Below are 23,054 nucleotides of genomic sequence, written 5' to 3' on the forward strand. Positions count from 1 at the left end.
AAATTTAACCAGACACTACTAACATGGAAGCGTTCCCACAGGACCTCTTTTCCAAGGCCAGAACCTTGCTTCCTTATTCCTCCTTCAGCGTCCCTACTTCCAAAGCCTCCCAGGCATCAGGCACCGCCCTCTTGATTCCATCTCAGTGGGTGTCCCCTTTGCCCCTTCCCCAGCAGCAGAGTAAGGGCAGGGCCTGGCCATCTGGGGGCAGGATCGGAACCTGAGGCTACAGCCCAGGGCAGTCAGTCTACAGGATGGTGCAGAGGGTGGGTTCCACACACATTCAAAACCTTTGGGCAGCCCTGCCCTCTTATTATGCTCCTTCCTTCTTCTGTGCCTGATGTCCCTGAAGAGGCAGTAAGCTGCTTCCCACAGACTGAGCCCAGGATGCCCAGTGCTGGAGGGACTGAGGCTGGACCAGGGAAGGCTGGCGGGGAGCCGCCTGCAGTTCCATCTGCCACAGCCCACCCAGACCCCGTTCTGAGCCTGAGCCCCGTGTGCTGCCTCCCCTTGGGCATCTCGGATTCAACCCAGCCGAACCACTCGTCACCACGGGCATGTTCCTCCCAATCACAGACATCACGGCCATCCATGCAGTAATGTGGTCTCCCCTGTTCTGGCCATGGAATGTTTCATCCAGTGCTGTGATCTGCCTCCAAAACATATCTGGAACCCATCCATTGCCAGCACTTGGGTTCGACCCTCCTCCCCTCTTGGCTGCTGATAACATCCTTGTCCCCCTTCATATCCATCCTGCACACCAGCCACGAGGATAGCTTTTCCCAGAAGGAAGCTGGAACCTGCCACTTGCGTGCTTAAAGGTTTCCAACTCCATTGAGACTAGCAGCAAAGAGCCCCTTGGCGGCCCAGCAGCCCGGGCCCCCTCCCCGCCCTCCTGGGGCCATCTGCCTCCTCTCGCTCTCGCTCTTGCTCTCTCTGCAGACACCCAAGTCTCCTTTAATGAGCCCAGCTCTGGGCCACCTTACACTACCCTTGCCATTTCCTGGGTCCTTCCTCCTCTGGGTGGAGCCACCTTCTTTGTGCCCCTCAGGCTGCAGCTTAGATGCCACCCCTCAAACAGGCCTCCAGGGACCGCCCAAGCCGGAGTAGCCATTACCTTTCCTGCCTTCTCATTGTACCCCCTTCTCTTCCTTCTGAGCACTTGCTATAACCTTGCTACAATTTATGCTTTGGTTCCTTGTTTTCTCGGCTCCCTCAGAGAAAAGGAAGCCATCACAGGCCCACAATTTATTAACTCAACAAATGAACCATTTTACCATGAAACAAAGAGGAAGAGAACTTCAGGCCTGCCATGGTCCCCACTCCTCCCAGGTCCAGCCTCGATGCAGAAGCGGGCTATGCAGCTGGGCCGCGCCAACTCTAGGGGCCATTCTGACTGCAGGCTGTGGGGCCGGTGCCCAGCTCACAGCCTGCGGGCCGCACAGGGCAGCGCGCTCAGAAGGTTCTCTGCACACACCCGCTGACACGGTACCCAGAACCTAAGCAAGGGGAAAAGGAAGGAACCCCAAATCCTCCCAGGTTGTAGAGCAAGATGTGGTGAGAGAACACCATCACCAAGTGGCTCGGGCTAACGCTCTGCAGGCTGTCCCTGGAAAACAGCCCCAGGCCTGCCTGGCTGAGCAGGCTCAGCGGCCTCAGCTGCAGCAGGCCCGGGGGTGTTGGCAACAGCCCTATGGGCCTCCCAGCAGCTGAGATCAGCGTTCTGGCATTTTCTGTGGACCGGCCCACTCTGGGCCACTCTCTCCAGCTCAGAACCAGGGCTCGGGCCCTCCAGGCCAGCCAGCTCCTGAGAGAACCATGTACGTGAAAACAAAACCTGGGGCTAAAGATAGAACCATGATTTACAAGGAAGGGAATCTGTGTTTTCAAAATCCTTTACCCAAGTGTCTCCTTAAATAGCAAAGCCCTCACTATCTTCAAACATATGCCCAATTTACACATGCTCAGCCTGCAAGCCGCTTTTTAAGGAGGATGCTGGGTTTGGGTAGGAGGCGCACCTAGACACCCAGACACCCAGGAGAGAGGCAGCTCTCAAAAGGTCGCTCAAAGAACCCATTCCTTAGCACTTAGTAATTGGTCAATAAAACATATCCACTATTAATAGTATGATAAATAATAATTAATGAAATTTTATACCTCAAAGCTTGGGCAGGGGGTCACTGCTCCTGCCTTTGGCATTTCCAGCAGGTCTGTCTGCTAACCACCTCTTTTCTGAGTGACTGACAGTGATTAGACTCTTGTCCTTGAGTCACAGGCCACCTCCCCCTTACGCATCTACACCCAAGGAGAGAGCAAAGCGAGGGGAATCACTCCACTGATAGCGTTTACCTTCATGCGGCTTAAGTGCAGTCACCTCCACTTCTGTGTACTCCACGTCCAAGGTCAGAGGCTCTGCTCAAAGGAAACACATCACCGGGTGGTTAGAATCCCATTGGGCGGGGGTGGGAGGGAGCAGGGGTCGAGGGCTCAGATCACAGTAGAGATTTCCATTCAAATGCTTAATGTATTCTGTATTTTGAGGGGAAGACAGCACAGGGGTAACTCCATCCTAAGTGGGTGAGAAGCCTCAGTCTGGGGAAAGCCAGGGTAACCCTGCACTTGCTGGACTGCGGAAGGACCCTCCTGCCTGGGTCCCCATGGTTTCTGCAGTGGGAGGATCTGGGAAAGTTCAGTGGGTACAGAAAACAGCCAGCATCAGCCACAGCGGTTAACTGTAGACGCCACAGGGGCCACAGGCAGAGAATGCTCCCTCCAGGAGGGGAAGGCTCTCAGGAAATGGGGAGCGGTCGGGCGTCCCCAGCCCAGAATGCCCTGAGACTGTGCTATGTACACAGAGAAAACAAGTTAATGAAAGCGATCGGGGCGGCACAGCGAAATCTAGCAAATTAGCTTGTTTTCAACTCCATATAACATTACTATTTTACTTTTGAAGCCCCAAAGAATCAGGGTTTTTCATCAGCAACTAAAATTGATTTTGCAGTCAAGATATTTACAGAGCTCATGCAGTTCTTTAGAGTTCTCGTTCCAGTGAAAGCAGCCCCAAGGGGAAAGGTATTTTGAAAAATGATGGAGCCCAACCCTTCTGAGCTTTAGGCAGAAACAAGCAATCTGTCGTTAACTGCTTTAAAAAATAAACAGCAGTGTATTTTACTAATTTTTTTATAATGTAGTTTTCATTTTTATAAAACAATGAGTAGGCCCAAAATATTTGTAAGCTATGCATAAAACGGAAACAATCACAATTCGATAGATAACTGCACGCCACACCATCACCCTTTTTAAGAAAAAGACCATTTTCATGTCCTTCGAGGAGGACTGTGTCGTGCGTCCTCCTCTCCTGCCCCAGCCCTTTCGCGCGTTTCTCCCGGCTTTATGGAGACAGAGTTGACATAGTACGTGTATAAGTTTAAGGTGTACAGCCTAAAGATTTGCAGTGATGCTATTTAAATTTTAAAAACCTCCTCCTCTACTCTCCAAGGAAAAGGAGATTCTCCTACCTTATTCAATAGTCCATCCTGATATTGGAAGTTCCTGTTTGAGTCTAACCCAGTTCTTTCCTACTGGAATTTAGGTCACTTTCCCACTAAGGACACAAGATAATGTCTTTGGAGAAAGCAACCAGCTGTCGCGAAGAGATGTGGGGAAATACCCACAGGTGTTAACAGTTTAAGTTCTTTTCCTAGGGGTCTTTTTTAATGTAAAATTTTCTAATTAAAAAAAACCCTAAATATATAATTACCTTTATTGTCACTTATTGGTTTCATGGCATGGTTTCCAATATCTTCACTGTAATCTAGTTTAAAAAATAACAATTAGGATGGGTGGCAATGGAAATCCTAGTTTTCTATATATAACTTTTAACTTTTTTCTCCCTCCTTTCCCCACCAGGGCAGAGTATCTGGGCTTTGGATTCCCTCCTGATCTCCCTGTGGCCCCATCCAACCCAGTGTGGTCTCTCTCTCTCTCTCTCTTTTTTAAATCCTCACCCGAGATATGTTTATTGACCCTAGAGAGAAAGGAAGTGGAAGTGTCAGGGGGAAGCAGAGAGGGAAACATTGGCGTGAGAGAGAAACATCGATCGGTTGCCTCATGAACATGCTCTGACTGGGGATTGAACTTGCAACCTTTTGGTGCCTGGGATGACTCTCCATCTACCTGAGCCATCCAGCCAGGGCTGTGTGGCTGCTTTCTAACACCACTCAGATGGCCACCATCCCACACGAGGGACACTTCTGCTTATGACTAGTTCAAGATTCACATTGTTCACTTTGAACACGTTCATTAGAAATTAAACTTAACTGCAGAGGGTATGGCTCTGTAACCACAACCATGAGGACGCTGGGAAATGAACCCTCTCCAGCTGGAGGGTGGGGTCCATGAGAACATGGTTTAAAAGGCAGAGCCTCCAGGCTGCCACCTCAGTAGGCAAACACATTTTTAATCTTTTTAATCAAGTTGTTCTGTACTGAAAAGAATTCTTCTGAATGTTATAAATACTATTCTTGAAGAAAACATGGCTTTCATTATGGATTTGAACTAATTGCTGTTGTGATTACTAACATATATTTATAAAATGAAATAATCCATGGAGAGACGACAAAAGAATCGGACCATTTCTTGCATTTTGGAAATTTGGGGGGAAATCCTATTTTAATATATGTATATCAGCATTTAATATAAAGTATCTGTATTTCTGTACAAATAATGCAAATAACCATCAGAACCCACCTTATACCACAGGAAAGTATTTTCTTTGTAAGATTGGATTACTTTTTGCTAAATATTCAGTGAATTTTTCTGAATGGAGTTTCTTAAGTGATATATTTGTTGTTTTCTCTTTATTGGCACATTTCTTTTGTTACTACAAATGCTTCATTTCACTTTTTAAAGGCTTGTGATTCATTACTATGAGAATTGCTGAATTCTTAAAACATATCTCTCAAGCATGCCCTATCAAATACATATCCTGAACTTTTCTTACTTTACGGAATACTGTTACTGAATTAGAAAAGAACATGGGCGTTCTATTCCCAAACCTGCTGGAAGAAAACTGCTCCACATCTGGCTTTGGACAAAACTTTCTGTGTGATGTAGTATGTCTCCTCTGGAGCAATTTTCTGTTAGACCTAATGGGATTAAGAACTCCTAGAATTGGCTACCCACCCTCCTGAACTGACTCAAGCTTGCAATAAAGCTCATAACCAGGCATTCCTATGTTGTTCCATTATTTTTAAAAATGCTTCTACTGCCCTCACTCATGTGGCTCAGTTGGCTGGGCATCGTTCCACAAAGAGAAAAGCCACCGGTTTGACTCCCAGGTCAGGGCACATACCTGGGTTGCTTGTCTGGTCCCCAGTCTGGGCGTGTATGGGAAGCAACCAGTCAATGTTTCTCTCTTACATTGACCTTCCTCCCTTCCCCACTCTCTAAAAATAAATAAATTTTTAAAAATGCTTCTACTAACAAATATTTAAATTGGTTTCCTGCTGTGTCAAGTTTGAAATGAAAATGTCTTGTGCTTATTATAAGTCCATCTGAGAAGATGTTTTACGAATGCTGTAATTTGCTGTCTGGTCTTTCTTACACAGGAAGGATAGTTACACTTGGCAATGGTCAAAGTCTTTGAAGATGACCCGGCGCGGGTATCCACAGCATTATAATTGTTGTCTGCCTGCCATTCCTCAGGATGTTTAGAAGGAGGTGAAATGAGGGTAAAATGTTCTGCCTTTCTCCCATGTTTTTGTTTTGCGTATCAGCTCACCCTGCAACCACTGATTGGAGTGAGTGCTCCTGCCTGAAGGCGGGGCTTCCTTAGGGAACCTTACCCCCTCCACCCGCAGATTCCGTGTCTGAGCGGGGTAATGGAGTGGGCAAGTTAGGAAAACCTCTTAGCAACTGCAGAAAACCGTGACTCTACCGTAAGGTCTGTTGGCTTCGGTACTAGAATCTGACATCTTCTCGTTGTTGGAGGTTAGAAGTGGTACTGCCGGCCTTAAAATAAAATTTGAAAAGGAAAAAAATGTGTGACCTTTTTTTGGCTCTAACGTCAAACCAATAAAATAATCATGGAAAGACCAGGAGAAAACCAGGAAGAAATTTCCAAAGTGAGGCAAACTTGACTCTTATTTGGAAATTGAACATTTTTTTTTTCAGTTGTTGGATTATTTAACAAACACTTTTATCTTGTTAGAATATATGTCAAAGCCAAAGGGCATGTGAAGAACAGGAGTCCTTTCCTAGGTGAGTCCCACCCTTGAATTCCTCAGTCTGTGCTACAAAGCTGTTGTTTGTGTGCTTTGGGATTTTGGATTTCCAGAACAGTAAGAATAGTACACCCACTTTTCTTTTCTAGGCCAACTCTACTTTGCCAAGTAAATAAAAATTTTTCATTCTCTCTATTACCATTATAATCTCATCATGAAAAGAGGATTTTATATGTAACAGTGTAGGAAGGACATGACCTCAAAATAAAGCCATTACTTCCCATGACAGGACAGTTGGCAATCTTCCACTGTGACACCCACACCCACACCCACACCCACACTTTACACTACTCACACCCTTATTATTCTGACTTTCCCAAGAGCTACTGAAAACTTTCTGATGACCAGACTCTCCCTACAAACAATGCTCACAGGGCGGCCACACTGACCTGGACATTTCCACTGGCATCTGCTTGGCTTTAAAAGAGAAAGAGAAAAACCAAAGTCAGTAAAAAAGTACTCGCATCCATAACAGAGAATACTCATTTCAACCATGTTTGACTTTCTTGAAGATTTGGCTACCCATAAAAAGAGGAAAGAAAGCCAAATATATTTATGCTTTAAAAAAAAGAGAAAAATTAAACCAAGTAGGTCTTCTCTTCATCTTATGCTGAGAGACTTCCCATCATTTCATCCAGAAATATAGTGTTTTGTTGTGTGAACCAGGAACTATTTTCTTTAGAGGAATGTGATGGAGATGAAGACAATGATACAGGAATCAGATTAGCCAGACAAAAGGGCAGCTGTCTATTTGATTCAGGATTGTGCCAAAGAGCAAAGGCTAAATTAACCCTTGGGCTTTGAATTCCATGCTGGCCTGAGACCAATCTATCCTCTAACCCTGCCTGTTCTGCGATGACCGATTCCCTTAGGAAGGGGTTTGTTCTAGGGCCTTCTTCTCAGAGGGATTTCCTGTTCTGGAAAAAACCCAGGGCCCCTCCTTATCTCATATGCCCCCACTCATCCCAGGTAGTAACACCAGGGCCCCAACAGAAACAGCCTTAGCCCACACAAATCTTGGCAGAATTTACTGGTGCTGTGCCCTTTCCTTTGAGCGCAGACCAACTAACTGTGATTCCAGAGTGTCAGCAGGTGATCCTGGCCTCCCTTCCATGTGTGGCTAGCCTCAAGCACAGGTAGAAATCATGGCACAATAGGCAGGTTAACTGGGGGGCGTTTGTTGTATGTGGGGGCATCTCCATCACACTCACACCCCAGTCTACCTATTGCAGGACTAAGTGTGGTCAAATCCACAGAAACGTCTTCCTCTGGCCATACCTAGAAGGAACTTTCCCCTGAATTTATCTTTTCTGGGTTGCCTAGCTAGGGAAGCAATCCTTTTCATTGTTCTAGCTAAGTCAAGGGGCAGTGAAAGCTCCACACCCACCAAAGCCAAGATCTTTGGTTATCAAGGTTACACCCTAAGGAGAAAAACAACTGTCATCAGTTATATCTCTTCAGCTCCCATTGGCAGAGAGCACAGCTCCCCATAAAGCTGAAGGCCCTCACATCCATGGCTGGTTTCCTGGCAAGGGCAACCTGTCAGAAGGCAACAAGAGAACTGTGCTCACCCTTGGCTTTCTTCAGAAAATAGCATCTGGCCCCAAGTATCAAGATGGCAATTATCACTACGATGACAACCACCGCAATAAGTCCTTTCTTCCATGGGGCAAGAAAGACTGAAAGTAAGAAAAATTTAAAAAGATAAATTTTTTCTCTACCAGCAAGAAACAACATTAGCATTAAGTGACAAAGACTGATTTTTAGCTCTTGTAACAGCGTCTTACACTGAGCACCTATCTACCTCTGAGGGATTTTGTGTTCATAGTTGGTGCAGAAATGGTTGCCCTTGTTACAGAGACAGCTGTGGTCTTAGAGGAGTATAGGACTGATGTAGACTCCTTTCTGGGTCTGTTTAGTCCTCTTCTCTAGGAAACCACCCTCCAAATTCATGTAGCTGGGCTCCTCTAACCACCTCTGTTCTGCATGACCCAATCCCCATGGCCACAGGTGATTCATGGGTGGACGTTTGACTCAAGGTGGGCCATGTGCTCTCTCTCCACCGAGAATTTGGAATTACAACTCTGTGAAATACTTTGATTCCTTATAATGACCAGTTCCTCTTTTACATTTAATTTGAGTGGGTTTCTGTCACTTACAACAAAATAGCCTGGAGGACATTGATGCCTTAGCTCTCCCGTGATAAGTGCTGGACTCCCACCTATTTCCTCTTACAAGTGGTGAGCTTTCTGGCCTCGCACTTCGTGACCATGTCCGCACTGCATCTCACTGCCGAGACCATGACTCACCTCTGACTGTCAATATGGTGCTTTGGGGGGCCGTTCTGGCACGGTTGGCTCTGTTGGAGGCTGTGCAGTAGTACTGTCCATCCTGTTCCATGCTAGCCTGTGTCACGTGCCAAATGGCCTGGGTGTCATTTAAGAGGATTTCATAGAAGGGCTTGACCTCCTTTTCTCTGTAAAACTTGTAGGTGATTGGACCAGATGCTTTGTTTGTGAAGCATCGAAGCACCAATTCTTCCCCAGACTCCACTGTCTTATCATTCAAGATAGATATCTTGACCTCATCCACTGGGACTGAAAAGCAGGAAAAGGATTAGCACTGAAAAAAGACGGGTGGGGTGGTGGGCATGACGCAGCCACTGCTCCTGGCCAGCCCCTCCTATGCCATGACTCAGACTTGATTTTGTCAGTCCTCTTATCCCACATTCTTCAGTTCCTCCCCTAATTAGCCCAGCAGGACGGATGCCTCCTGTGCTCCTGTGTCGATTAAACACAAAATGCTCGGGACATTCCCCTTCACTTGCCGCCTCAAATATTACTGACCATTTGGCTTGACTATACCTATTAACTTAGGAGTTGTGTTGAGGTCTGTTTTGGGAGTCTGTGAGTGCACATCAGCACGCGCATGTGTGCATGTTGGGGGGTAGGGGTGGTTTCTCTCCCTCTGCTTACAGAGGTGCATGGCATTTCCAGATCTTATGAACAAATAATTTGACTCACAACCTTCCTGTTTTTCTCTTTTTTCCTTTTTGAGTGAAATGTTCCTTTTCCTTTTCCCCCTTTCTTGTTAGCCCTGAAATCTGACTTCCATCCCTCTGCTCCTGGAGTTGTACTCTACCGCTGGTTTTGAAGAGACTCCAAAGGTGCCTTGGTCCCCTGACTAGCTCTTCCCTGAGTCCACAGCAGTGTCCTCATCCTCGGCCTCCCCACGGCTCTCACCTGTCACAGCCCTTCCTTCTGAACTCAGCTTCTTCTGGGCTTCTGGGACGCCTCACAGCCCAGATCCTCTCATCTCCTTACCTGCCACTCCCTCTTTATTCACAAGCTTTTCTTCCTTCTGCCTTTTAAATATAGGCTTTCTGCACAATCCAGTCTTCAGTTTTCCCTCTCTATTCTCCTTTTTGGTGATTTCACCTACGTCATTGTTTCCCTTTGTGCATTTAACACATAAACCCGTAGCATTTAATGCCGACATACATAGCCCTAGCCCAGGTTACTCCCCTGAATTCCAAGTCTTGGTTTTTACCTGGGCGTTTCTACCTGGAAGCCTGTCAGCCTCTCATTCCCAGCAGATCCAAGCAGAACTTATCTTCCTCCTTTATCCCCTTTCCCTGGTTCCATGTTCAACCACCAAAATTTTGATCCTAAGTTGTCTTTCCATGGAGACCTTCCTATTAGTGTGAGGATGGACTGGTTGGCAGATTGGCATCTGACCTATGAATCACCCTTGTGAGCACAGTGGGCGGCCGGACCATGGGACTGCTGGTCCAGTGAGCCCGAGCCCCAGACCTGGGGTGAGATGGTGGAGGTCTGCCACAGGGCAGGCTTTTGACGGTGCAGCCTGACCCAACAGCCTCTTTCCTTGTGCAGCACAAGGGGGCAGTGGCACGCTGGGACCAGGGGCCCCACTGCCTTGCCTCAATTTCCAGCCCCGCTGCCTGCCAGCTATTTGTCTTAAGCCTTATTTTCCTCTTCACAAAACAAGGATAATATTATTATGGGCCTTACATGGTTCTTGTAAGTATTAAGGGAACTAACTTATGAAAATATTTCCCACAGGGGTGGACATGTGGTCAGGTCTCAGTAAATGTTAGCCACTAATACAGACCCAACTTAAACCAACGGTCTCACATGGGCTTCTATGTTAGCTTCTTAAGGTAGCATGAGGTCTAAAGTCAGCACTTTTTCTAACTGAGAGAGATACTGGGTTAATGTTCCCACGACCCAATTCTCACGTCCACCTTCCCTCTTTTAGCTCTTCATTGTACACAAGACAAATCCCAGCCCTGAAGACTGGCATCGGATGCCCTTCCCCATTGGGGTCAGTCACTCTTCCAGTTTACATCCAGTGATTTTCCATTCCCAAATTTTGTTTCCAGGCACCTTATTCACCCACAGTCTTTTGAATGAGTCCATGGAAGTTTTGCTTAAGTATTTGACTCGGCTGGTAGGCCACCTCTAGCCCTCTCTGCCCATGTGTTGTCACGCCCCGGCTCCTAACCCAGCTCTTCCCACTCAGGCTAGGTCATATCCTCTTGCCCTAAATTCCTATCACCATCACTGTAAGGATACTTCATGTGGCAATTAATGCGCTTCTTAGTAACGTTTTTCTATGCTTATTTGTACTGTTATTCAAATATATCCAAATATTTTCCCACTATTTAATCAAGTGGTCCTGTGTTTCTTGTTATATTATTGAAAAGAAAGAATATGGCTTTTTTGATATGCATTATAGCATTAGGTGTTTAATATATACGGATGTTAATTTGAAAAGTGCGGCTACTCTTAGACTGTATACTAATAGTAGCAGGAATCTCTAGCCAACTCAAGATGTCCACATGGTGCATGTAGATTAAAGTTATTAAACAAGAAGGAAGAGGAGGAAGAGAAGGAAAACTTCTAAGCTTTTCACGAGAGCATGCAGAACACCTCAGAAGCAGGCAATGCTGCTCCTAAGGCCGTCTGAGAGGCGCAGACGAAGCCTCAAGGAAAACATCCACCCCAGGATGATGGTATTTTCCTCTTGCATATGAGAGTCCCAGGTGAATGTTAGCAAGCCTTGTGAGACTACAGCCTGCAGCTCTAATTGCTGTGCACTCTGCATGCAACAGTTTGCCCAAGGGTCAACTTGTAGAGAAGAACTCTGGTCAACAATTCTGAGATGGCTGGCCTTTTCAGTTCACCTAAAAAGGGAGCAAATGCTAAGAGAACCCAAAAACACAACTTTAGAGTTTCCTGAAGTTGGGATATGTCACTCATATTTTAGCAGTTCACCGGAAAGGTCCTGAAGAGAGAGGACACTGGCCACACCTATAGAACCTGGATATTTTCTGGCCCCATTGACCTGGGCCTTGATCCTGCTTTGCCACATGTCGCATTTGTGGATTTCACATAATAAGTCACACCCCCTTCCCTGGTCCACACCACCCCTGAGCAAACCCAAACCTCTGAAAATGTAAAGTAAAGCCCCAATCTCTCATGATTTCTTCTCATAGCACAGCAACTCACCTATCACCTTGATCGACAGAAGGTCACTGAATATTTCAGGGCGGGAATGGCAATTATGTGCGATGCACTGGTATTCGGTATCTTCCGTGGGGTTATCTTTGAATACTGCAGGCTCATTTGAGCTTACGTTGTGACTCTTCAAAATGTTATTTCTCTTTAGAAGGCGATACGAAACAGGTGAGGTTCCATTTATGGATTGGCATTTGACTTCTATGGTCTGTCCTTTTATCACCTCAGACTTGGAGTCATAAAAAATCCTGGGCTTCGAGAGCATTTCTAGAATGACAGAGAGAGGAACAATCTGAAACAAGACCTGCAGCCCTAGCGAGTCTTTCTTCAAGCTCTAAGCTTGCTTTCTCTGCCATTACTATAATTGTATTTTTTTATTAAATTTTTTTATTGATTGATTTTACAGGGAGAGAGGAAGGGGGAGAGAGAGAAAAAGAGATACATCGATTTGTTATTCCACGTGTTTATATATTTATTGGTTGATTCTTGTATGTGCCCTGACCGGGGATCAAACCTCCAACCCTGGTATATCAGGATGATTTCTAACTGACCGAGCCACCTGGCCAGGGCTCATCACTGTAATTTCAAATGCCTGCCTGCTCTATCTACCCTTACAGGACTCCTTTAAAATTGGCAGGTAGTGTGCATGCACGTGTGTGTGTGTATGGTGAAGAGAGGGAAAGAAAATGCTATAAACAAAAAAATATGACACAAATTCAATAAAAATATCACATCCATCTAAATACATGTTTATACTTTCATGTATCTCACATGCATATACACGCACATCCATGTGGGGTTTTTTTTTTGTAATTGGGAAAAGACGCAGGAAAAGCATTTTTTAAAAAACCCAAGAACACAAACAGAATATATTTTAAAACAAACTCCCAGTGCCTCAGCCTCTCCTGATTAGATATTGCATACCGCCAAAACAAGAATTCTACGGGGTCATTATTTAGAAGTCAGCTTAATTATAAAGCTTATATAATGAAATGACCTCCTCCCAAGAACAACAAAAAGAATTAAAATGGAATGACCCAAGTCTGTCTCTTGCATTATTTCCTTTTGAGTTAGATGACCAGAGAATTGACAATACACTAAAATCCTGGCTCTGATCAGACTAAGATCTTGGCCGGAGAAATCATAGCCACAGGTTAAACAGATGGAAAATGACCGAATAATCGCAGTGATAGTGACAGCTTGACCACATTCATTTAGAACCCTCGACTCAAAGCACAGTCCCAGGCCCAGCAGGACCAGCGTCCTCCAGGCTCTAGTTAAGATGTGGAATCTGGCCTCATTCCAACCTGCAATCTAACCAGGTTTTGCACATTCATTCAAATCTAAGAAGCTCATTCTGGGTGGTCCCAGTGCCTACGTTCTGCCCAACAGAGGCCTTAGACCTTCTGGTCAGCCAGGATAAGGATTAAAAATGGAAACTTTGATCTTAAAATCTAGTGTTGACTAAGCCATGTTCCCTCCCTGAACTTGGGGGTAGATGCCTGTTTCCACAGCCAGAGTCCTGTCAATTCAAAGGCCGCGACCTTGTCAGCATGCAGCCGCAATAAAGACATGAACTTGATTTGTGCCCAAAGTATTTTCTTTGTGTTGTCTCTCTCCTGTACTCTAAGCAGAAATACCACTTCCTTCTGTCCAGTCTCTCCATTTCATTCCTCTCGCCTTCCCTCAAGTTCTTACCCAGTCTCAGTCTGCTCCGCCTTCAGACTGGACAGGGTGGCAGCTGGCAAAAAATTCCCTTTCTCCTGTTCCATCTCGAGACTCCCTGAGCTAGCAAGGACGTACTCACCACACACGGTTATCCAGACTGTGTTGCTTTTCTTGAGCACCTTGCCGATGCCTGCGACGCAGGTATATGCCCCGCTGTCCCACTGGGAGGCTTTCATGGTGAAATTTTGAGACAACGATATGGTCCTGTCACCCTTCTGGATAGTGAAGTTGGCTTCGGGTGCTCCTGGGATGGAGCACCACAGGTCCAGATTTTCACCCTGGTCCAGACGTGTGGCGGAAGATTCCAGCTTTGGTTTGGAAAATAGCTCTGAAAAACCGATGAGTGGGCATGGAGTGAGACATTTCCAGAAACCACTCCCAAAGCCCCTTTACAGAGAGTCCCTTGGCCTAGCTGCTTTTGGCAGAGCCAGCTGCCAGCTTCCTGCAAAAAGTTTTTCTTTGCTTCTCAAATACCTGATAATCATACAATTAAATAACTAAAGTTCATTCTTCACCTGGGATTCCAATGGCAGTTTGGCTCCCTTGTTAATCCAGTTTATTTCACAGGCATGGACGAGAAAAGTTTTGCAACTTGTAATCATTCATGCATTCACCCATTTACTCATTCACTCACACATTTTATTCCACGAGTATTTATTTCAGGCTCTTTCTGTGCTGGGCACCTTGCTTGGCGTTAGGCAAACAACAATGAGAAAGGTAGAGTCCCTGACTTCAAAGTGTTACACCTGCTGCGCGATTAAGAGACGGTGTTTGCAGCAGAGCCCACAGAGGCGACACTGAACCCAGGCTCAGGGGCAGGAAAGGACTCCTGGAAGAAGTCATCCCGGCAAAGGGGAAAGAGGTCCTAGGCACAGGGAACAGCACATGGAAGACCTGGCAGGAGGTTCAAGCACCTGAAAGTCCAATTGGCCTGGAACACAACGGGAGTAGAAGAGGCCAAAAGAAGGCCTGTGGGTGCTGAAGGACCTCAGGAACTGCATAAAGAAGTGCGGGGTGCATCCTCGGGCGACGGGAAGCGTGGAGAGCCTGGGTCAGGGGAAGACCACCTGTGTGTATTTTGGAGAGATCTCTGGGAGCAGAATGGGTGGGCGATACCCGCTTGGGTTAAGTTGTAAGCTGCAACATTCTATGCCACTCTAAGGAATTATTGGTACCCTAATTTAGGTTGGATGGCAACAGTAGTAAGGATGGAAGTTCACTTTTAAGAGGCTTTGTCATCCCATTATTTAAATATTTCCTGAAATACATCAAGATTTCATAGTTATAGTATATGCTTGTATTTTCAGCTACAGGGAAAGTACTCATTAAGTATGTAGCCAATGTGAAGGCTTGGCTCTTTCATGTAAACTGACACATACTGACTTCACGGCTATGCCCTTGATGCAGAAGCAAGAAGGAGTTACTCAAGAATTACTGAATTCTTGAGGCTATCTGCATATTGAGAAAAGAACTGAGTTCCAAAGTTCCTCTTAGGAAAGCTTCTTGGGCTAGCGGTTTGAGAATGCACCCAGCAATCAGGAGATTGAACTCAGCCTTTGCCTCTCAATTTGCCTGCTGTACAGGTTTGGGGTAAAGATCGACACTGTCATTGTCATCAGTGATGTTACATTGTTACAGAAGCCATTTCCATCTTAATCAGTCTGCAGTGCCATCCTAGCTTCCTGTACAGGAAATAGAATAAAACTTCAAATACGGCAATGTCCCAATAACTAATCTACATTTCATTAAGGCACATGCCACCCTTCCTTCCTCCTATATGATAAGTATTAACTTAGCTGTTTTCAGAGCTCTAGGTTAGGGGTGGGGAAAAGAAACGAAAGAAACTGACATCCTGAAGTGTGGTACAATCTCACTGGGCAGGTACCAAAAAATGGGAAAAAGCGACTTACAAAAAAAAAATCCCAAAGCCATGACTGCATTTAAAAATATGCAAACAAAAATGTAAAAAATAGAAACCCTGTTGCTGAGGTGGGTACAAGATGGTTTACAATTAGGAAGGAAATGTGAGGAAACAGTGGCTGGTAAAGGAGATAACATAAACAGACGGGCAGGACCGTGACGTGGACTAACCAGGATCAGCCTTGCGCTCCCTCACGAACAAATGTTTATTGAGCTCCTACAAAGTGCCTGCTTCTGTGCTAAGTACTGATGATTTAAGATGAACTGAGCCACAGACCTGGTCCTTCAAGAGTTCACAGCGAGTGGCGAGATAGATGCTGAATCTTTGCAGGGACCGTTGCTCTCAGGACACAAGCAGCCTGCACTGGGGCCAGAGGAGTGGCCGTGGGGCTCTGCCTGGGGAAGGCTGGAGGGAGATTTGGGGCTTGGTCTTTAAGGGCAACAGAAGTTTTTCGGTGGCCAAGAGGAAGGGGTGGTCTGAGTGGAGAGGAATATTTGGAAGAGGGCAGGGTCAAGGTGGAGAATCACGACCGCGCTGGAAGGATTGAAGCCCAAGAATAGTTATGTCAGATAGGGGCCTTCTTAGGAGGGCTTGTCCTGCAGCCGCTGAGCATGTGTTGGAACAGGGATGCCCGGGGGTCCCTGCGGTGATCCTGGTATGAGGGCCAGGGTTAGGGTGTGATTGTAGAGCCGAGAAGACGGGACAGAGGTGACAGACCTGGCAGCACTTGGTGACATATTGGGTCTGGAAAGGGAAACGGTGGAGGGTAGAATAAACACTTTTTCTATACAAAGACAAATGACTAATTCAATGACTTTTTTATGTTCACAAAATTACTGTGAGCCTCCAATATTGCTGTATAGAGCCATTTACAGTGAGGCTTGTTAGAAACAGGAGCATGGAAAACCAAATGCATAAGGTCTTGGAGACTTTTCCAAAGGCTTGGTTGAACTTGAACAAACTCACAGCGCCCACAGGCTGGGGGCATGGAAGGGCTGACTGAGCAGAGCACTTTGCTTTCTTGGGCCTGGGAGATTGACTGACTGCTGGCTTGTATACCCTACAGGACACAGTCTTCTGGATGCGGGTGATTGGCTACAACAATAGCTAGTATCTTATTCCAGTGACGCTTTATGCTTTCCTAAAACAGCCTGGCCAGGGGTAAGGATGCATCTCTAACGGATGAAGCAGTCCATGTGCTCACCAGTTGGTCCCTGTTGCTCTCACAGTCGTATGCCCATCCCTTTATTCACTTCCTCATAGTGCATTCTATTTTTTTTTAAATCCTCACCCAAGGATATGTTTATTGATTTTAGAGAGGAAACGAGGGGGGGTGTATGTGGTAGACGAGAGAGAGAGAGAGAGAGAGAGAGAGAGAGAGAGAAACAGTGATCGGTTGCCTCCCATATATGCCCCAACAGGGGATCAAACCCACAACCTTGTGATGTACAAGACAATGGTCGAACCAACTGAACCACCTGTCCAGGGCTGTGCCGCAGTCTAATGATCTATTTATGGCTGTGACTTCTTCAAGGGCAAAGCCTGACCTTCAGCAGCTCTCTATCCTCAATAGGTTGCCCAGCAAAACAGAAGATACTCAATATGCAACACAGAAGATGTTGAATTAAATATGTTTCTTTAAAAACATAAGACTTATCTAATCAGTAAAAAATATCATGTGTCCTCAAAATATTTATAATTATCAATAATAAACTAAATTGCTAGCACACACAATAGACCTGCAAAATCCAGCACCTATGCCAATCGCCCATTTGGGTAGTTGGCAGCCGACCCATGATCCTGGGGACGGGTGCTGCGACTGTACACTCAGTGCTTAACACATAGGAGGTTTTCAGCAAATGAGTCAACAAATGAAGGAATGAATGAACACCTTCACTTGGAAACCAAGAAGTGCTGACTCTCTGCCCTCTGAAACACTGCCATCCTATGTTCATTTGTTCATGCAACAAATAAGTATTGAATTCCTACTATGTGCTAGGCCATGTTCTGGGTATTAACAGTGTAGCACTGTGTAAAAAAGTATTGTTCCTGCCCTAATCAGCTTACATTATAGTGTCTGAATACATACAATAAACAGGAAGAAGTAGAGTACTTTTTTTTTTTTTTTGGTAGAAAGAGCTATAAAAAGAAGTAAAGCTAGGTAAGGAGGAAAGGAGACCAAGGAAACTTTTAAGTGCATGTGTTTAGAAGTCAAATAGGCCCAGAGGTGACCCTTGTTCCTCCTCTCAGTAATCCTGGAATTGTTGGGTGAGTTGCCAACCATAAAACTGGGATCAGGATATGTGTCTCATAGCATTGTTATGAGTATGAAATGAAAAAGTAGGCATACCAGTCATACAGCATTCAATAAAGGGGAGTCATTACTGTCGTTTCTGAATTTGCTAATGCTTTCTTATTCCTGGACATGTCACAGGGCTTGTCCGGTAATCTAGCATAGCACTCAACACAGAGGAAAGATAAATGTGCTATAATAATAGAAATGCTAGCCATGGCTGGGTGGTTCAATTGGTTGGAACATTGTCCTGTGCACAGAAAGGTTGAGGGTTCAATCCCCAGTTAGGGTACATACCTAGGTTGAGGGTTTGATCCCCAGTTGGGGCATATATGGGAGATAACCAATTTATTTTTCTTTCTCTCTTTGTGTCTCCCTACCCCCCTCCTTCTCTCTCTAAAATCAGTAAACACATCCTCAGGTGAAGATAGAAGAAATAACAATAATAGAAACAATAGCTAACATTCACTGAGTGTTTACTCCGTATGAGGGTCTTTAAGTCACTTAGCCACTGTAACAGTCCTATTGGTGAGTTCTATCACTACCCTCATATCATAGAGTTGTGGCAAAGAGAAACTCAGTAAGTCACCTGAGGTCACAGAAGCAGTGAGTGGCAAGGTTAGGATCTAATGACAGAACCTGCACCCTCAACTACCACAGCTAACTGCATACTGGCTCTGAATTGACTTTTCCCCACAAGCACCATCCCCTGCCTGGGTGCATTTATTCAGACAAGCAGGAGTAGATAATCGGTCTCATTGACCATCTTGGATTTCAGCACAGTTGCTTCTTGAGCCCGCCATAGATTGATATCCTACCTGTTACGTTGACCATGATGCTGCTGATCTTGGATATCTGGCTGGTTTCCACTTTGCACGTGTAGTTGCCACTCTGCTCCACTGTGGCCATTAGTGAGTAGGTAGCCCTATTGCTCTGGCTACTATGCGCCACAATATTCTTGTCCTTCTGGATTATGATTTCCGGAAATGCAGTGGGCGTGGGTGACACCTGAATGGTGCATGTAATGTCCATCTTCTCTCCTTCCATGATCATCCCCTGAGGGACGATGTGGAACTTGGGATTAGAGAAGGATTCTACAAGAAGAGAACAAGACAGGTGGACTGAGGTTTAAACCTGGGTGAAGAAAAAAGGCACTTCTTCCTTTTTCTCTGCTCTTTTTGTTGCCAACCGCTGTTTTTCCTTATTGATTAAAAACAAAAGTTCAACCTGGCCTCTCAAAAAACTAATAGGCTGTTCTGGTGAGCCCTCCCTTCTCACTCATTCTTGCATCTTCAACCCTCAACCTTTTTAACTGCCATTCTCTAACTTTCTTCAACGTCCCAAAAGGCCAGGCCATCTTATCTAGACGTCAGCTGCAGAATCTTCTTCAAATGGCCTCAGAAATGAGCACAGTAGTTAGAAAGAGATTCTTCTCCCTGCCTACCAGGGCTTTTCTAGCCTCCTCTTGCACTGTTTCAGGGAACATTTCAACATAAAGAGTCCACAGTTTTCACAACTGACCATTGTGTAGACTGTGCTGTTTCATGGAAATAAATATTTAAATATCCAGATGCAAAAAAAAAAAAAAAAAAGGTGGGGGATTTCTAGTCTATTCCATTTCTTTCTTCAAGATGTTGGCTCTAATTGGCTAAATTGATTTAATGGCTCACACAGTTTGGAAGCAGTTTTAATAAAATATGAGTCAGACACCAGGGTGAGGGATCTTCAGGAGACGGTGAGGGAAGCAGGGCGAGGTCTTCGCGCCTGCTAAAAAATAACAGAGCGTACAGAATATATGCAGAGAGGGACATTAAAAATGCCAAAAGTGAATGTACAGTGATATAATACTTCTATATTCGTTCACTTTTTTTTAACTATAAAGTCATTTCAATTCACAATAAAAAGCCATCATTTTAAAAAATAGTCTGCTTTAGAACTCTCAGCAAGTGCCCTCTGGGGCAGCTTAATAACAACTGAAGGTTTTTTTTCTTATACCCAAATTAATGCCAGAGGTACCAGAGACCTAAATGTAGGGGGGTAACATTTAAACCACAGAAACAGTAAAAGAAAACATAGGTGCCTTTTTTCTTCAATAACCTTGGACTGTGGAGGAACCTTAGGTGTGAATCACAAAACCAAGATTCCATAAGGAGGAAAGATGGATAAATTTAATTAACTAAATATTAAAACCTTCTGCATTGAAAAAAATCATAAAATAAAAACAATGACAAACCAGAGAAAATATCTGCACAGTACCTAACAAAGAGCTAAATCCTTTTATTTATAAAGGCCTCAAACAAATCAATAGGAAACAGGAAAAAGGGCAAAGTGTATATGAACAGGCAATTTATGAGGGTAAATTGACCAATAAACGTAAAGAACATACTCAACCTCACTAGGGACCAAAAGAATACACGTTACAACCACAATGATATGTCATTGTGCCTTAGTTAGATTGGCAAAAATAACAAAATGTTGATAATATTCTGTGTTAGTAAAGTTGGTAAGCACCCCTTTTGATGGAAATGCTCAGCCATTTTGAGGAGCGCTTTGTCAATTATCTATTGATATTGAAAATGCACAAAACATTTCAATCGACAATTTGGGCTGCTAAGTATCGACTCCATAAATAATAATAACAATAATGAAATACTTGCAAAAGTTCACAAGTTTTCAGTACAAGTATGTCTGTTACAAGACTGTTTTAATAGCAAAAGCTGGGAAAATACTGTGTCCATCAATAGAAAAAGGTAAATACATTATGGCTCATCCCAACAATAGGATTCCAAGTTGCCACTAAAATGACATAGACCTATATTTCCTGATATGAACAAAAGTCCGTAACATATTAAGAAAAAGTTATAAAATAGTGCGTTTGGCAAGTGCTATTTTTTGTAAAAACAAAGAAAAACAAAAGCTCTGTGTGTGCATGAAAGTATAAGTAGAGTAAGTCTAGAGGACCACACAAGTGGTTTTCTTGGAGTAATTGTACAATGAATGATAATTTCATTCACCTTATAATTTATAAAGTATTCTTTATACTTCATTTTCTAAAAATTTACCCGACACTATCTGAAAAACATTATATATACGTGATATTTACATATGTATATAAATACACATATACCCATGCTGTATATGCATTCAGACGTATATACATACACAATGGGCGGAGGTAAAGTCAGGTGCTGGAAGCGGAGGGTCGCCTATCAAAGTTTAAGGCTCCTATTTTGAGAGTGTTGGAGGCCATCTACATAAGAATGGGCCTCCCAGACTCTTCCCCACAGGCCCCAGGTTGCCTGGCTTGCACACTCACACCCGGGCTTCCCTCTGCTGTTGCCTTTCTCTCCCAGGAGTAATTCTCACGGCGTCTCATTGTTCCCAATCCTGTTGACAGGGTGCAGGTAGATGGGGGGAGTCCCTCATCTAATGTAGGAGGCAAAGGCTGAGGGCCTGGCCCCCCTTCCGTCCGATCCCCTCAAACTCCACTTTCTGATGTCTGACCCACATTGGCTTCACGCTATGGTTCCCAAACTGCAGGCCACAGAGGGCATCATTTCAGCGCATCGTGGCCTGAGTTTTAAAAAACTGAAATAGGGTCCTGACCAGTGTGGCTGAGTTGGTCAGACATTGTACCGCAAAGCAAAAGGTTGCTGGTTCAATTCCCAGTTAGACCATGTGCCTGGGTTGCAGGTTTGGTCCCCAGGTTGGGGCACATGTGAGAGGCAACCCATTGATGTTTCTCTCTCACATCAATGTTTTTCTCTCCCTGTCTTTCTCCCTCCCTTTTCCTCTCTAAAAATAAATAAACAAAATCTTTTAAAAAATGAAATAGAATAGAATAGAAAATAGCAAAATGCATCATATATCAAAGTTAACACTCATTTGCAAAATTTTGTTTGGGAAATTCATAGACATATATATGTATAGGGTGGGACAAAGTAGATTTACAGTTGTTCATATTGAAAATAATACAATAATTAATCAATAATAATACAAGAATAAACTCTGTTTCATGTACTCACAACTGTAAACCTACTTTAGCTCTACCCTCTATATGTATAAATATAGAAATATGTATCCAACTGTGTCACAGTCAAAAAGTTTGAAAACTGTGGACTTAAAATGACTAAGAACAGCCTTGAGAACAGTAGTCCAGCCAGAAGCCCCTGCCCCTTCTCAGTCCGCACGCCAAAGCAGCAAGCCAGAAAGAATGAGAAAAAAGAGAAACGGGACTCTGACCTCTCACGGTGACCAGGTCACTCTTGGTTGCTTCAGAGGTCTCCATGTGTGTCCCAGAAAAGATGTTTGCTGTGCATAGGAAATAAATCACACGGTCCTGTTCCTCCACTGTGAATTCCTGGATCATAAAATTCTGGTTCTCAGACTTTTTTTTTTTTTGCCTGGTAACTTTTTTATCTAGTTCAAATTTTTCAACTGTGAAATGTACTGGGGCCTTTTCCTCTGGAACAGAGCAATTGACCGTCACAACCCCGCCTTCCACTGCCTCCTTCTTGTCCAGTGTCACTCTGGGCTTGGACACTCCTTTGGGGAAAAAGAAAGTCCATTAGTATCAGTTTGATTTCATGGCACAAGCTGAGTCATTGGGGTCAACCCATCTAAAAGTTCTTTTCTTTCATTCCCAGAATATCCAGTGCTACCTACCAGGTAATTATCAAACATGCAGGTGTCCAGCACTACACCAGGTACTTTGAAAAGTATAAAATATGTTTAAGATGTGGTTGGTGCTTTCAACATTTATAATCCCATTGGGAAGACCAGTCTTCCCAATTGCAACAGTTAGAAACAAAACAAAATAAAACAAACCAGCCAGTATGCATTAGTATTACTGTGATTATTGTTATGCTTTTTGAATGCTAGTCACAAGCTAGGTTGACTTTATATCCATGACCCCATGTAATTCTCATAATAAATTTCCTGAGTGGGCAGGAAAGGTAAAATTATGCCCATTTGACAGATAAAGAAGGGAAGGCTCAAGAAGGTTCAAGGTTCACCCAAAAGCTTATAGCTATCAAGCCCCAGAGTTGAGATTCAACCCCAGGTCTGTCTGACTCCAAAGCCAGAGGCTGGGTGGGAGGGGTGAGAGAAAGGAGGGAGGCATGGCCTTCCAGTTCAAAAAGCAAAGCTGAAAATAACGGAGCCTCTGAGTGTGTTGCAGAGGCAATGAGCAAGGCAGCAGCCAGGAAAGGGGCAAGCCCTCTCTGCCTGGGGGTTCAGAGGAAATTCTAGAAAGGAACAGGATCTGAGAGGAATCTTGGAGGAACGGT

General features: G+C 44.6%; 1 protein-coding gene across 3 annotated transcripts in view; it reads right to left on the reverse strand.

The window, feature by feature from the left end:
• The window catches only part of PECAM1 (platelet and endothelial cell adhesion molecule 1), a 73,427-nt gene that overhangs the window by 19,788 nt on the left and 30,585 nt on the right, over nucleotides 1-23,054 (reverse strand). For all 3 annotated transcript variants that reach the window (XM_054573030.1, XM_054573031.1, XM_054573032.1), the window contains 10 exons: nucleotides 22,009-22,311; nucleotides 18,585-18,860; nucleotides 13,632-13,880; nucleotides 11,816-12,091; nucleotides 8,594-8,881; nucleotides 7,856-7,963; nucleotides 6,674-6,701; nucleotides 5,939-6,012; nucleotides 3,761-3,814; nucleotides 2,350-2,412 (listed from right to left, as the gene is read on the reverse strand). In XM_054573030.1, the coding sequence (XP_054429005.1) occupies nucleotides 2,350-2,412; nucleotides 3,761-3,814; nucleotides 5,939-6,012; nucleotides 6,674-6,701; nucleotides 7,856-7,963; nucleotides 8,594-8,881; nucleotides 11,816-12,091; nucleotides 13,632-13,880; nucleotides 18,585-18,860; nucleotides 22,009-22,311 (1,719 nt within the window). The remainder of the gene's footprint in view (nucleotides 1-2,349; nucleotides 2,413-3,760; nucleotides 3,815-5,938; nucleotides 6,013-6,673; nucleotides 6,702-7,855; nucleotides 7,964-8,593; nucleotides 8,882-11,815; nucleotides 12,092-13,631; nucleotides 13,881-18,584; nucleotides 18,861-22,008; nucleotides 22,312-23,054) is intronic.

The sequence above is a fragment of the Pteronotus mesoamericanus genome, unplaced genomic scaffold, assembly GCF_021234165.1.
Source record: "Pteronotus mesoamericanus isolate MK-2021 breed Mesoamerican mustached bat unplaced genomic scaffold, CSHL_Meso_final contig_246, whole genome shotgun sequence".
Classification (NCBI taxonomy): Eukaryota; Metazoa; Chordata; class Mammalia; order Chiroptera; family Mormoopidae; genus Pteronotus; species Pteronotus mesoamericanus.